We start from the raw sequence: 15,542 nt of genomic DNA, 5'->3' as shown, positions 1-15,542 counted from the left end.
CTTATTCTGAGTGCAGAAGAAATAATGCTTTGTTTTATTGCTTCAAAAGGTCATGTGATGATAAACCTCTGCATTAATATATTTATGCACTCAGAGGGAAAAAAAACCTTTAATAAAGGATCACGGCCATCATTCGCTGGTATGTTTTCCTGTTAACATTACCGTGCAAGCTCTGCTGAACATTAAGACATGTAGGATTTTACAAGAGTAAGCCCATCTCAAAATGACCAGAGAGACGAATTGTCTGGGATGGAATGGAGCAGATAAAGTTTCACCAGCTACAGGAAATCAAATCTGTGAACCACTTTGACAGGAAATTAAACAGAACAACATGGTTTAAGACAAAAGCCCAACTAAGCACAGAAGGATTCCTCAATGCCAGACACAAATGATCTGAAACTCAATAGGACGTACAAGCAATCACTCTCAAACACTCTCCAGGGTCCTACTTCATCTGGAGATGAACGTCAAGATCACAGAAACGTGAAGCATTAACATCCATATCCGTCTCTGATCATATCCTCCTCCCTCCAAAAATATTGCTTTAATAATCTCATCAGCATACTGAAACCATGACGAACACACTCGATCTGTATTTCATCCAAATGTCTCATTCTATTAGTGAAAGGGTTATGAAATCAAGCCTGGACACGTCGTCCGGTGCTCCAACCTGTCATTTCCAGTGCTATTAATATAGTTGCTGAAGAAAAGAAAACCACATCTGGATCATCTCACAACTGGCTTCTGCTCCTTTGACTAACCTCAGTCGAAGATCCAGATAAAACACAAAATGAAACTTCAAGACTGTATGGCAAACGCATCAGACCTAGTGTACTAACCATACCAACCACATATGGCGATCAACCACTTTTTACAAATCAAATGCCTTTATATATGAACATCATCTAATATCTGAACCCTTTTATGTGTGTGTGTGTGTGTGTGTGTGTGCGTGCGCGCGTTTTGTTGAATATCATATTTGATACATCATGCTTTCATGGCTCATATAGTATGATATAGTGAGGTGGAGCTGAAAACATTTGGGGCAGTTGTTATTTTTGTGGCCAAACGAAGGATTCAATTTTAGTAGCCTTTAATGCAAATCAATGAGATCTCTTAGGTCAGAATAACAGACTATTTAAATAAAATGCAAAAAATATCAGTGCTATAGTAGATCACTGGTAGTTACTTTAAATCTTCTAATATTATGTATTGTAAGATGACATTTAAATTATTAGTTTATGATAAAAGCTATTGTTTTTAATGTAGGTGCCAAAACTCATATATATTTTATACACTTCAACATGATTTTGTTATCATTATTATTATAATTTATGGTAGTAAACCAAAATTTCTTCAGTCCTGCAGGTGTTTATCTCAAAATATCAATAACAATATATTTTATCACAGCAGAAAGAAGTGCACAATGACTCTATTGATAGAGTAGGCTTTAATGCTCACTGTGATAATCTAGGCAGTCTGATGGATGCAGTTGTTTGTTTCATTATGCCTTTTCATGCTCTTTAATCAATTAGAGCTCAAAAGGTAGGTCCAACCTTGTTCCAGTACTATGTGTCCTGCCTTCATGCACCCTCTTGTCTAATAACCCAAAATAAACCTCAGTCCTCATCAACAGTAATAGAGGGATGTGGTGTGGTTTTGGCACTACCCAGCCTGCGGGGAGCAATGGAGGATGTGCATCTCTGCAGCATCCCTCCACACCCTCTGGCTCCTTTCAACACCACAGCCACAGCGACAAAGAAACATGAACCTGCAGCACCCGGCCAGCATACAAATGACGACACCTCAAAGGTGCTTTTTATAAGGAGGACTGTGTGCAAATTTACAAATGAAACCTTTAATTCCCTTCAGACTCACCACTGGGAAAACCCACAACCAAGGTTGAAAAACTTGTGGACTTTACATTATGTTCTACAGGAATTCCTGTAGGTTTGTGTAGGAAAGTTTGCTTTTGCCGCCCTTGCACATGTCATACACACACTAAAAGACAAATGCTTAAAGAAAACAGTGAGTTTTGGGTGACAGGCTGCATGTATGACAGTTTCAGGCAGAGCGGAGCAGAACTGCTTTCTAGAGAGTGTTACTTTTCACCAAAGCCTCCAAAGTCAACATTCCACCACGAGCTAAAAGAAAGAAAGAGAGAGAGCTGTTGGAACTTTGTACAAGCATTGGTTTCACAGACCTGGCCTCGTCTCAAGGCTCAAAGACTGAAGCCATTTGTCTATGTAGACATGGTCAGCTACCAGTGATCTATCGGATGACGGTCTGGTGAATAGAGGTGAAAAACAGTGATTAATTGGGTCTTTCCAAAATCCAGCTTAGGCACAAACAGAGGTAACAGCCAAAAACTGTCACAGATGTAATTTAGAAGTTAGCACACATGCTTTGATATTCATGTGGACGATGCAAGTTTGAATCATGCTTGCAATATTTACTGATATTGTTCACTGCTATTGACTCTATTTCTTTTCTTTTCTCTCACTGTCCCTATTAATGAAATATAAAAATTGTATATTACGAAGCATAAAATAAAGTATGTTGATAGAAATAAATAATCAGCCAGATTTTTTATCTTTTAAAGACATTCCGTTATGTTGTAGTTGATAAAAAAAGTTGATAAAAAATACAGGAAAACAGAAATATTGTGAAATATTACATTTTAAAACTATGTTAGTAAACCTTCTATTTTACACATGTCATTTATTTCTGTGATTGCAAAGTTACATTTTCAACAGATAGTCTTCAGTGTCACATGATCCTTCACAGAAATCATTTCAATGTGCTAATTTGGTGTTCAAGAAACATCTTTTTTATTATTATTATCAATGTTGAAAACTGGTGCTGCATAATATTTTTTGTGGTAACCATGAGAGATTTGTTTTTCTTGATTCTTTTTTGAGTAAAAGTTCAAAATAACAGTATTTATTTGAAAGAGTACAAAAAATGTGTGTGTGTGTGTGAGTACAGTATGCAGGTCTTGCAAAAATACCCCTTATTTACAAAAAAACTAACAAATAAAAAAAGACAGGGAAATATTATTCAAGCAGCAATAAAATAAAGTAAAAATGCTCAATGCATCTGCTTTAAATGAGTCTCAGGAGTGCAGCACAGACAACATCAATACTATCAGCGTCTGGGCATCTCAAAATTGACAATTTCTGATATATGTTTAAGTGGGGTGTTCGTGGACCCCTGTTCTCTCTCAGCTGGCTTCTGAGCTGTACTGCTTTTCTACGTGATGTAATGGTGGAAATGTCCAGACATCTGTCAGCCTCACAATTTAATGTTGAATCTTTCTGTGCTTGTGCTAAAGATAAAAAAAAAAAAAAACACAAGGACATCACAGATTTGGAAAAACTACAAGACAGGAACCCTCATTATTTCCCATTAGAAAATATATACGGTAAAAGACATTTACATGTGAAGAAAATTGTACATCTTTATGTAATCATCCCATTACTTGAGGAAATTGCTCAAGCGTCAGAGCATTAAGCTGGAATCCTAATTCTGGCCATGACTTCAAAGTGTTTTCATATACTGCATGTCTCTCGAAAGATCTCCAGGTGAAGATCATCAAATCATTTTAAGCTTCATTTCTTCTGTGTGGAAAATAGAAAGCGAAAGAATTCTGTTTTGCCTAAAATGTGCACTCGAAATCACCCAAAGCAGTGTCACAGGTCAGCGCTGAAGGACACCAGTGTAAAGAACCTGCTGGAGCTGGGTCTTTGCACAAATATGTGTCAGTTCCATTAGAAGAGGCCTTTCAACAGCCAATAATGGCAGCAAGGGACCTCAACCAATAAGACATATAGGTTTAACGGTAAAGAGAATTCCCTAAATGGGAAACAACCAGAGGTGGCTTATCCTACACAGAGGAACCTTTAGTGAACTACACCAGGATCTTTCCTATCATAATGGACCAGCCTGGAATAGAAACATTCTTCAGGTTATCCTTTACATGGTCACAGACACACAGAGCAGGAGAGGTGTCTGACAATATCCTGAGTCTGAAGTCTCTCCTGGTATGGGGAGTTTTTACTGTGGCAGTTTTCACTTCTACTCTGGACTTTTATAACTTGTGAGGGTTGTCTGCGCTTTAGATCAGCAGCGCTGAATACTTTACATGCACATAATTAGTCTGTAGCACATTTGCAGAAAGAGGCAACACAAGGCATTTTCGGCCTCTAACGGCTCTAAACGGGTCTTTCATGAAGATTAAATGAAGTAGCAAATCATCAGGCTTTAAAATCAAGATCGGCGCTGTGCCTCTGTATAGTTATTACAGATGTGCCACTTCCTTGTGAATAAACTTATGACCGTGAGTTGACAGGTCATTTTGTTCTGTTTACTCATTTCTAATACATGGGCAGCTGACTTGAAATACTTTTGGGATACTGATGTATTGTGCTATACTTCTAAAACAATTTGAAACATTTAAAAAATATATATTTTATTATTATTATATCACTTTTATGGTCTCATGAGAATTGAAAAAAGGACCATATTAAGAAATAAACAATAACAACAACAACAAATTCACACCATGTCGATAGACAATTTTTTTTTTTTTTTTTTTATCAAATGGTGGTCAGGCACCATTAAGTAAATAAATAAAGTTGATTTAAAGAAACATTCAGGGTACACTATGTTAACTTTTACGAAGTCAAAAGCTTGGAAAAACAGTAATCGAATAGTATATTTTACCTGTCACCCAGCATTTATTTTGTTGTATTCTGAATGTATGTAAATGTGAATTAAAATCAGTTCCAAATTGTTTTCTTTCCTCCAACTTGTTTTGAAAGATACTTTTGATCTATCAATGAAGAAAATGTGGCATACATGGAAGCTACAGTTTCCATTTCTTAATAGAAGCATAGTTTAAGACAGTTATCAGCAAAGCAAGGAGACAAAATACATCTGGTCACTGTTCCAAAAAATGAACGCACACACACACAAAAACGATTTCCACATCCACATCATTTATGGTGCATGAGTACCACAGCCATGCCAATGTCAACAGTGAAGAGAAACACAGAGGTCTGCCAATTTATGTTAAAGCTCACTGTATTTTTATACCCAGACTCCCCAGCATAATGGCTATACTGTTAGATGCATTACACTAAGACCTCACATTATCACCTTTGTAAAATAGAATAATCAGGTGTGCTGTAATGTATACGTGTGTGTGTGTGTGTGTGTGTGTGTGTGTATTGCAGCACAGGCAGTGCTGTTCAGTTTAGTTTAGTTAGGACACAAGAACTATGACATCAAGCTAAAAAACACTCTGGGACATTGTGTTATTTGTAAAACACAGGACAGTAAATGTTTAACCAGACAGTACAGACTCGCAGTTTTGAATCGTACCATTGACTAAGTCAATTTATTTTTGGTTTTGCCTGTCTTCATTAGGTTAAGAGAACATTAAGGCATGTGGAAAGTAGATTCTTCTTAGCATGGCTCTCTAAACACTGTACATAAAGCCATTTAAAAGCCTCTAGTTTACAATCATGGATTCAGCAGATATTCAAAATTTAAAATAAATAAATAATAAAACCCAACAGCTTTTATTTTGATGAATAACATTAACGACTTATAATGTTGCTGTCAAGTAAGACATACACAGTATATACTAATCATACACCTGAAAGGCCGGTCTGTTGACCGCACAATGTCAAATACTAAGACCATGATACATCTTATATATGAAAGGCTGCCATCTAGTGGACGGTATCTAACATTGAATGAATATTACATAAAAAAAAAAAGTTTACCCAAAAATTAAAACGTATTAATTAGTCACCGTCTTGTCGTTCCAGTTTTGTTGAAATCTGTTGCGTTTAGCGTGCTGTTATGTAGTTAATTAATACGTTTTCTTAATCAAAACTATATGCACTGTTGAAGTACGTGAACTGTGTCACGTGCACATACGTGAGTCAGCTGTTTCGACTTCCGCTAAGGATGCGCTTGTGAACCTCGTTCCAGCTGCTCTCTCCTCGGGGTATATTTAAATAGCAGACAGGAAAACAGACTACCACATTAGTATGCTATTACAAATGATTGCAAACTGATAAGTATTTAATACGACAGAGGTCCTTAAAACAGGGGAGGAAACAAGGAATTATCAGTTATCAGTGAGTTGAACGTGAGATCCAGACCAGTAAGGAATTAACTTTGAATAGCATTATATTACCATCACACTACTACAATATGCTGTATTATGAATGTTTTAATGGTCAATCATTTAAACCAGTCCCTGTTCACTTTTATTTCAATAAAATGAGTGTCGAAAAAAAAGCCATTAAGTTAAATGATTTATTTTGATCAAATTGAAATGAGGGGAAAAATATATTTTCTTTTTCTATTCTTTTAAGTAAATATGTTGAATTTTCTTTTCAGAATATAAAGTAAAAATCAACAGGGCTACTATACACAGCATGTCGAACCATTAATAATAATAATAAAACACCCAAATCCATCTCTTTTTTTCTCATATTTTATTGGATAAGACTGCTCAACCACATTTAAGGCGGTCATATTAGAAACTAAATCAGGACTTCCAGCTACTAGCATGAGACCGATAAATAAAGCTGAATGCACTGGTGTTCACTCTCTAATTTAATACAGATGACGGGATAATGTGTTTCACAACTAATGACTGTCTCAGTTACTATTAAGTGCCACACAATTGCAAGACACATTTTGCTTGTTTTACAGCAAATACAAAATATTAAATTAACATAAAACCTAGATGAAGCCTTAATCTTAATGTCTTTATTAACACTTAGAAGAAATGGAGTTGGAACCATGAGATATATCAGTAGGTGATGTCACTGTACTCACATGCAGTTAAACACATCAGCAGGGCGCACTAGAAACAGAGCGAGAAAGAGATAACTGTGCAAAGCATCTGGTGTAAGTGTAGGCATAGTGTGTGTACTGTTAAGTAACTGCATTCCTGTGATGTATGTGTGCCTGATAATATTTGCACTCACGTTGTCAAGATAATGAACGTCTTTGTGAGCAAAAGAGTTTGTGAGTTTAGTGCCACATGTTGTTTAAATTGTCCCTCTGTTTATGTTTGCTCATGTGTGTAGCTCATGTGTGTTATGTTCTCAGGTTGCCAGGGGGCCCAAGCTAAGCTCCACATGATGTATGAGCCAGATGGCCTCACTGGTGGCTTCTCCCTCCTCGGTGGGTCTGATCGGAGCAGCGAGGTTCCGGAAGTCATGTCGCAGTTTGAAAGCGACGGTGACATCACCCTCCTCCCTCTGCGGAATCACTTTGATGAAGAAGCCAATCTTGTTTGACTTTCTAAAGGCCACTACACTAAAGATACAAAGGAGTACAGACTGTTATGCATGATCGGCAGAAACACAGGAAACTATGCTATCAGATGTTTAGAAGCAGATGCCCCAAGAATATTGACTTAGGGTTGTAGCTGCAAACTTATATAATCTATAATACAAGTTGCGCTCCATCAACAGCATTTGTGGCATAATAGTGATTATCAGAGAAAATATAATTTGGCATTCAGCGCAAAATTAAAGCTTCTATATGCTGCGATACATTTTTTTACCTTGAAATATCAGTTTCAAAATTACTCTACTTCTATTAAAGCAAATGGCTTGGGTTTCTTCCCCACACTTCCCCTCAAACATCTGTTCTATGATTATGTAAGTTTGTTTTGAGTGGTATGAAATTCCACAAAAAGTGTGGACTGTTTTACAGCAGGAACATATGATCATGTACAGCTACCCACTGTTATTACGACGATGTATTCTATTTTACCCTAGGGAGCCCAAGTCACCAAAACTACAAGTAGTTGGTTTAATTTACAGACCCCATGCACATGATTTAATTCTGTAATGCATAAAAATAAATTAATCTATAAAAGTATTCCCACTTCAAAAAGAACGGTTAAGAACTTAATTCCTATACAGCTCATATGTGTGTCAATCCACTTACATTTAAGCTTTATTCAATTCAATGAAAATACTGACCCAGTTTACTTTTCACTGTAAAAGCCTTAACTCTAACCGTAATTTTAGATTTTTAATAACCAAGGTCAATAATTTTTTTGTGGTAATCAGCATTATGCTCCATACACTTCATAATTCTTTAATAATATTTTTTAAATCTATAAAATATTTTTGTCACGTTTTCTACACTGATGTGTAAGGAAATTGCATTATTTCACAGAATGGATTTAAATACAGATAAATGTGTTGAAGGAATAGTAAACCCAAAAAAATTAAATTCTGTCATCATAAAGAAGAGAAGATATTTTGAAGAATGTTCATAACCAAACAGTTGCTGGTGGCCAGCTGGAAGTCAATGGGGACCAGCACCAGTTTGGTCACCAACATTTTTTTCAATATATTCTTTTCAGAAGAAAGAAAATCAAAATATATTTCAGGAATAGGGGGTGTGATAAACTGTGTGAACAACTGATGTTCAAATTCAAAGCGAGCTCCGTGCAGCCCTATTTATTAATAAATAAATAACCTATTCCAAGTCTGTGCCCCAGACTCTGTATTACTGCAATCTCATCTTCTTGGTCATTTATAAGCTAAATTGATTTATCTGCTCTCAATATCCATCAGCAAAGGTAGTTCTTACTCTGGGTCATCCTGAAAACCCTGAGGTTCAGCCAGTTCATCATATTCAGCAGCGGCATCTTTCCCTGCCAGGACCAGTTCCTTTGAGGGCACCAGCACCTATTAAACAATAATGTTTTATAATAAACCCACGAGGGCACAACACAAGGCAAGGACACACTGCAGCACAGTAATGGTGGTGCTGTAATGACTATCACGTCCCCTGCAGCGGCCCACTCAAGGTGAACAATGTCTGTCTGGAGACTCAGCTGACTGTTTGCTTTAGGAGCACTGTTAATTTTGACATTTAGTTTTAGTCATATTTTAGTCATCTGAATTGTTTTAGTTTGAGTCTAGTTTTAGTTGACTAGGTTTAGTTAGTGTAATGCATTTATTAAGCATTCCTCTTAAATTTCCAAACTTCTCATGAAGAAACAAGAACATGGTCCTGCTTTCAATGAAATACTAATAAAAAAATGAATATTATAACAACTTAACACATTCTTCATTTTTTTTCAAGCAGACATTTATTTATATAAATAAATTTAGATTAATCCTTATTATGGTTACTAAAGTTATTCAATCAAGAGCAGTGAGTGATTTTCTCTCTCTCTCTTATTGCCTGATAAACATTAATGGCACTTAATGGCTATTTTTCTTGTTGACGAAAATGTTAATTGATTTTCATCATAGTTGTTGTCATTCAAAACAAGTTTTTATTTCACTATCGTCTCGTTTTCATCTAAATTAACACTGTTTTGGAGAGTCATGCTTCTGCTTCAGATCAAGCCACATAAGTACAGTTGTCCATATCAGAAACCAACCATAAGCCTTTGTCATTATAGGACATACAGTATACACTGCTTATAATTCATTTAAATCACTATAATCGATAAGTACTGGTAGTTATATAGGCTCAGCTGTGGTGTTTTACCTTAGCAGTGCTGTTAATGTCATCTGGGTCTTCCTCTTCACAGGTGTACAGAGACACGTGAGTGATGTTCTCCACTGGGTTGGTCAGGGTCAGCAGAACCTGACTCTCCTGTATTACATCAAAACACTACAATTACTTACAAATGTAAAACGTTCTATAGCTTAAAATGACAAAGAAGTGTAACCAGACTAAGCCTCAAATTAAACAGTATATTTTATTGATTTATTAAATACAAATAAAAAAAACGGCATAAATTTGTTCAAGTGTCCCAGTATTAATCAAACTTGCCTTCATATGACGCAGGTTTGGAATGGACATGATTCTCACTTCAGGAATGTAGCTCCTGTAAAGAAGAACACAAATCGTTAGTTGATTGATTTCATACACACTCAAAGAACAGCAAATAAAAGAAATTAGGACACAAACACATGACTTACACAGCCACAAGCTGGATTTTGAACTTTATTGAGGTTGGATTAAATTCTGGTTTGCTCAGATTGTGCTCACATTTCTGAAAATGATGGATGAGGAACAGTAATTAACAGCACTTGGAAGTATTATTTAACAGGTTTGCAGATTCATTTAATACAAATATGAAACCAAATGAGCTTTTCAGATATATAAAAAGGTTCAAAGGTTTGTTGTCAGTAAGATTTTTTTTTTTTTTTGTACTTGAAAGAAGTTAATGCTTTTATTTAGGTAGGATGCATTAAATTGATCAAACATAACAGTAATGTTACAGAAAAAAAAATCAAATTCATGTACTCGTGAACATCCTATTTATCAAAAAACCTAAAATTTAAACCATGATAACGTCAAGAGGTTCATCGCACTGCGGTGTTCGAGCCCTTAAAGTGTATATATTAGTGCATATATATATATATATATATATATATATATATATATATATATATATATATATATATATATATATATATATATATATATATATAGTGCACAACTAAATGCAGCATTGGTGAGCATAAGAAAAATATATATTTTTACAAAAAATCTTACCAAACCACAAACATTTGAATGGTACTGTATAAAACAAAAACAAGTTAAATGATTTTAGTTTTGAATGGCTTTCTCTGGAGTGAAAGAGAAGCTGTGGATGTATTTACATACCCTGCAACGCAGAGAGCGTTTCATCAGAAGGTGCTTGTGTCGGGGGTGCAGCTGTGAAGCTCCTGCAGGCTGAAAATCAGGCTGTAGCAGCCTCTGGCGAAGACTCGTTACTGCATCAAAACACAAGCAATGTTTCAAATATGCATCATATAACCATGTCATTAAAGATCTAGTCACAAATTCACTGCCTTAAAATAGAAAATTGGGTTCAGTTATATCAATTTCAATTCTCATGCATTTGATCCTGACCATGCAACTTCAAATATCAGTCTATGGCACCTGTAAGTCTGGATCTAAATGGATATGCCTGTGATTACTTCACTACAAACGGTATCAGATTAAAACAATATTTTAGTAGTATTATTGGGAGAAGCAGGGATGAGACCAACCTTCAGGAAGGTTGACAGGGCGAGTGTAATAATCTTCAGGCAGGGGTTCCACTTCATCCAAAGCCTGTGCTGGCTCTATAGTGATCTCCTTCTGGTCTTCTCCTTCTTTTAATCTGAGAACAATACAGCATCATAAAGATAAACTCCACAATAATTAAAATGTGATGCATTATTATATTGGTAGTCAGTGTAATAATACATGCCTTAAACACCACTAAGCAGTGGGATGCACCATGACATTTTTCTGAAAGGCAATACTTACGAAAGGCCATACAGGGCACTGATTGGGGCTCCAGATCTCTGTCTCTGTAGTCTGGTTCCCAGTCCATACTTCTCCTTTCAGAAATAAATACAGACCACTTAAGTCTATGAGTATACAGAGTTATTCTAGGTTTAAGGTGCAGCTCATTACTGTTAGATGAATGCTAGTGTCAGACTGTTTGCTGAAAGGGTGCATTTAGTAATAGTTAACCATAGTTTAAGCACAAATGATGTCTAAAAACATGTTCTCCAAGAAACCAACTAATTGATTCAGAGCAAAAACTTGTTCTAAATCTATTTAATCAAATAGGGCTGCAACTAAACTTCAAGCATCATTAATAAACTCCAAACATAAATACCAGCTAACGAGGACTGTGCCATTAAAGACACTCCCTGCCAAATACAAAGATTCATTTGTGCAGAGAACTAGCAACAGTGAATCTCATGTGATCATTTAGTAACAGATTAGGCATGCTAAACTGATGGAAGGATTGAGAGGGAAAGAAAGACGTTCTTAGTGTTTCTGTAAGAATTGTGGGGGGAAAAAATACCACTCACCACCACGTGAATTGTGTGTTGCTGGAGAGGGGTATAAAACCAAAAATATCAGCGTGCACAAGCAAAGAAAAGGAGAGAGACAGATTCAAGTGAAACAAATGCATTCAAGCAAACATTAAAGTGGCAGTTTGAAGCACAAGGAAACAAGGATTGCATTAGTATATAAGACATGCAGCTCAAAGTGCTGTCAGTATCCCATCACGTATTACAGGGTTAGAAATTAAGCATCTGAAGCACTCATTTCTCCAAATACACTACTGCCCAAATGTTTGGGGTTGGTAAGATTTTTTAACTTTTTATGCTCATCAAGGCTGCATTTATTTGATTTTACAAATACAGTACAAACAGCAATATTGTGAACCAGTTTACATTTGAAAACAAGTAATTTTAGTATGTTTTAAAATGCAAGTTATTTCTGTGATGGCAAACTTAATTTTCAGCTTCATTACTCCAGTCTTCAGTGTCACATGATCCTTCGGAAATCATTCTAATATGCTGACTTGGTGAACCGTTTTTTTTTTTTTTGTGGAAACCATTTCTTCTCAGGATTCTTTGATGAATAGAACATCTTTTTTTTTATATATATATAAATCATTTGTGGCATAATAAACATCTTTAATGTCACTTTTGATCAATTTAATGCACCCTTGCTAAAAAAAAAAAATAATAATAATCTTACTAACCCCTAACATTTAAACTGTTTTGTATATGTATGCCAAAACATACAAAAGAAAAAACATGTTATGTAGTCACATTTCAGACCCTGGTAGGTTTAGTAAACTTATCCAGCTTTGATGCAAGTTTAGATGTAATTATTTTTTTACACATTAGTTTTATACAAAATGTGCAAAAAATATATTTAATTTATCACACATTTTAACACAAAATAGCAGTATTTCAGTATAACTAAAAATCTTAGACAAGACTCTGCCAAGTTTAGACTCTAGACAAGACAAACCACGCCTGTATAATGCTCACTAAATGGAAAATAAATGTAAGGTTAGAAGGGTGTTTCTAGACATGGTGGTGTGAGTGTCTACCGAGAACGCCTGAGGCATGAACGGCCGTCTTCGTGCCAGCTTCTTCCTGTCTCTCTCCAGCTTCTCTCTCTGGGCCAGCTGCTGGTAATACTCAATCAGCTTGTTGATCTATTTAAAGATAAGTGATTTGTCAACTACTTGAGACAGTTCGATGGAAAATGCAATATTCATTTATTAATAGGAGATCTTTGTTTTAAACATACCCTCTGAGTATGAGGGTTTTCAGGCTCCTGCCATCCTCCACTGGCTAATATATAAAAAGAACAATGTTTTACTACAGTGGGCATGCAGATTAAAATCTTCTAACCAAGCACAAGGCAACAAGGAAAATGTCCTTATGTTAATTGAAACATATTTGGACACTTGATTCTAGTTCTGTCTTTCTGGCTCAGAGTGAAATATAATTGGCCCTAAATCCTTTTACAGTATTTCACAGTGTTACAGTAAACAATTACATCACTTCTTATCAGAACAATTCAAGATTTTTATGTATATTATTTATTGTATGCATAAAACTAACCTACAAAAACACAAAATAATAATGATTTTAAACCATTAAAATTAAACCAAAATAACCATCTAGGATTAAACAGGACAGATTTTAGTTCAAATCCACTGGGTTTACTGATGAACCAGTACAGACACTGGTACATATGTCCACATCAGGAAGTGCCAGAACTCACCCACAGATTTGTCAGCCATGCCTACATCTCTTGAGGTCCAGCGACAAAATCCACAGGCCAGGTAGTAGGCCTTCTTCATTGTGGTTTTGGTTGGGTCATCAGGCAGTGGTGCCGGGATGTTGGTGGCCCGTGTGGAGAGGGTGTGCATACAGCATGGACAGTCAAAGCAATTGGCACACCTGAAACCGGTGGATCACAAATCATTATGAGAAAACACAATCTATCTGACCTGATGTAATACTATCACAGTCAGTTTATTAAATAAATGTAATTCACTGAATCTTAATGTGGCAAAAATTTTAAATGGCAACTATGTAATTAGTTATTGTCAATGTCAAATTACAGATGATGTTAGATCATTGAGATGTTTTCCGTTATTCGTTCAAAGGCCTGTCAGATATTCAGCACAGATGTAGTTTACCTATTCTTCTTGAGCTTGGCCTCAGCTGACGGCATGTTCTCCAGACAGCTGGGACAGAAATGAGAATCGACCTATATAACAAGCATAACAACAAAATGTTTTTAGACAAGCAGATGTGTTGTGCTCAAAGTAAATGTTTTGGAAAAGTAGAGAAAGTCGAAATGGAACTTAATCATTGTGCCCTAGGTAAAAATAGTTTTAGTTAAAATAAATCATTAGTAAATAATAAAATAGCCCAAGCTGGGTGTGGTAGTGTTAATGTCCTCAAAATAACACGAATGGCTGCTGCGAGCATTAAAACATTGATTTTAGAACCCCATTCGTCTTTTAATCTACATAACGGAGACAAACGAAAACAGCTGATTTGTCGTTTCCTTCAGAATCCTTCTACTAGCTATTAGCTTGTCAAATCCCTTAAAAAAAGTGGGTGGTGCAGAAGTTAACATACTGGTTTCACAGCCAATTGGAGAGCGCTATTGCAGCATAATTTATGACGGAAGGATAATCTAGCCAATCACAGAAACAGAATTCCTTCCGCTTAAACCGACAGGCGGGTACAATACTGTCATCAATAGCCTGTTAGCTCGCTCTTAGCATGGCTAACATCTATTGTGTCAACTAAATGTCACACACCGCGTTACTTACTTCATGTGACACGCATTCCAAAGATCGCAGCTCACTGCAATATCTGCAAAAATACAGCTGAGAGAGCGGAACGCGAATCTTTTTCTCGCCTCGGACGAGATAAAGCACTTTCTCCGGCTGCAACAGCGTCGCCATTCCTGAATCCTGACTGAGTTCCTGCTGTCTACGTAACGATCACACGTCATCGTACGTGATCGCCTTCTTTTCCGCGTTTGTGTCATAAGCGCCCCTGTTGTTCATACACAGACATCTGAGGATGTCTTACCGAACCTGTAGTCCCTTTTCTGTTCTCATCATTATTCTTACTCAATCAAGTTATGCTTGTATGTACAGTTGCTTGCATTTTTCTCCATCCCCATCCACACATAATGTGTTTTATTAGGATGCCTGTTCTATCTGTTTTATGAAAGTGAAAGTCGTGACATTATGCATTTACCTTTTCCCCTTTCACAAGAATCAACATCTTACTAACAAATACTGCATAGTCCATTTTGACTGTAAAAGTCAAGTCTGTGTTGTGCAAAAGATCCACCAACCAATCAACCAAGTGAGTGAGTCATTTTGTTCTGCAAACACTATAACAGTTTAATCAAACGGAGGCAGACACCTGTTTCTGTTGACATAGCAACTGCACTGCATCCTCTTGGATTATTCATGTTTAACATCTAGTTTTTCCAAAATATTTATTCTGCACATATTGTGCTTGATTTTGCATAGCCCTTATATATAATTTGCACTATTGTTTCTATTATATCTTAGTAAAAGTAACAATAAAATTATATACAAATATGGATATAAAACCAAGTTCAAAATAAAAGTACCTGGTGGTTTTGGTACTCTGACAGCTTTCATAATTTAGACACAT

At 36.1% G+C, this 15,542-nt stretch overlaps 1 protein-coding gene across 2 annotated transcripts; it reads right to left on the bottom strand.

Annotated features, from left to right (window-relative positions):
- Positions 1 to 7,114: 7,114 nt before the first annotated feature.
- On the bottom strand, positions 7,115 to 14,865 carry LOC128027586 (dynactin subunit 4). Of its 2 annotated transcripts, XM_052615330.1 has the most exons (14): positions 14,678 to 14,865; positions 14,033 to 14,103; positions 13,612 to 13,790; positions 13,132 to 13,175; positions 12,929 to 13,036; positions 11,889 to 11,909; positions 11,332 to 11,405; positions 11,070 to 11,182; positions 10,681 to 10,790; positions 9,990 to 10,063; positions 9,841 to 9,895; positions 9,553 to 9,660; positions 8,641 to 8,738; positions 7,115 to 7,347 (listed from the first exon to the last, which is right to left on the bottom strand). In XM_052615330.1, the coding sequence occupies exons 1-14, from the start codon at positions 14,810 to 14,812 to the stop codon at positions 7,134 to 7,136; spliced, it is 1,404 nt and encodes a 467-aa protein (XP_052471290.1). In that variant the 5' UTR covers positions 14,813 to 14,865; the 3' UTR covers positions 7,115 to 7,133. The 2 variants fall into 2 exon arrangements, with proteins under 2 accessions (XP_052471290.1, XP_052471291.1); XM_052615331.1 differs by lacking the exon at positions 11,889 to 11,909 and having other exon boundaries at positions 14,678 to 14,864.
- Between the last annotated feature and the right edge of the window lie 677 nt (positions 14,866 to 15,542).

Source organism: Carassius gibelio, chromosome A14 (genome assembly GCF_023724105.1).
Source record: "Carassius gibelio isolate Cgi1373 ecotype wild population from Czech Republic chromosome A14, carGib1.2-hapl.c, whole genome shotgun sequence".
Lineage (NCBI taxonomy): Eukaryota > Metazoa > Chordata > Actinopteri > Cypriniformes > Cyprinidae > Carassius > Carassius gibelio.
Note: the sequence above shows the minus strand (reverse complement) of the source record. Positions and strands in the feature narration are given on the sequence as shown.

What these genes read in the sequence shown, in the direction of transcription:
- LOC128027586 (XM_052615330.1), bottom strand. Translation starts at nt 14,812, where the DNA reads ATGGCGACGCTGTTGCAGCCGGAGAAAGTGCTTTATCTCGTCCGAGGC. An exon ending in AAAACCCTCATACTCAGAGG is followed by an intron (nt 13,037 to 13,131) that starts GTATGTTTAAAA and finishes ATCTTTAAATAG; the next exon opens with ATCAACAAGCTGATTGAGTA. An exon ending in AAAATCCAGCTTGTGGCTGT is followed by an intron (nt 9,896 to 9,989) that starts GTAAGTCATGTG and finishes TCTTCTTTACAG; the next exon opens with GAGCTACATTCCTGAAGTGA.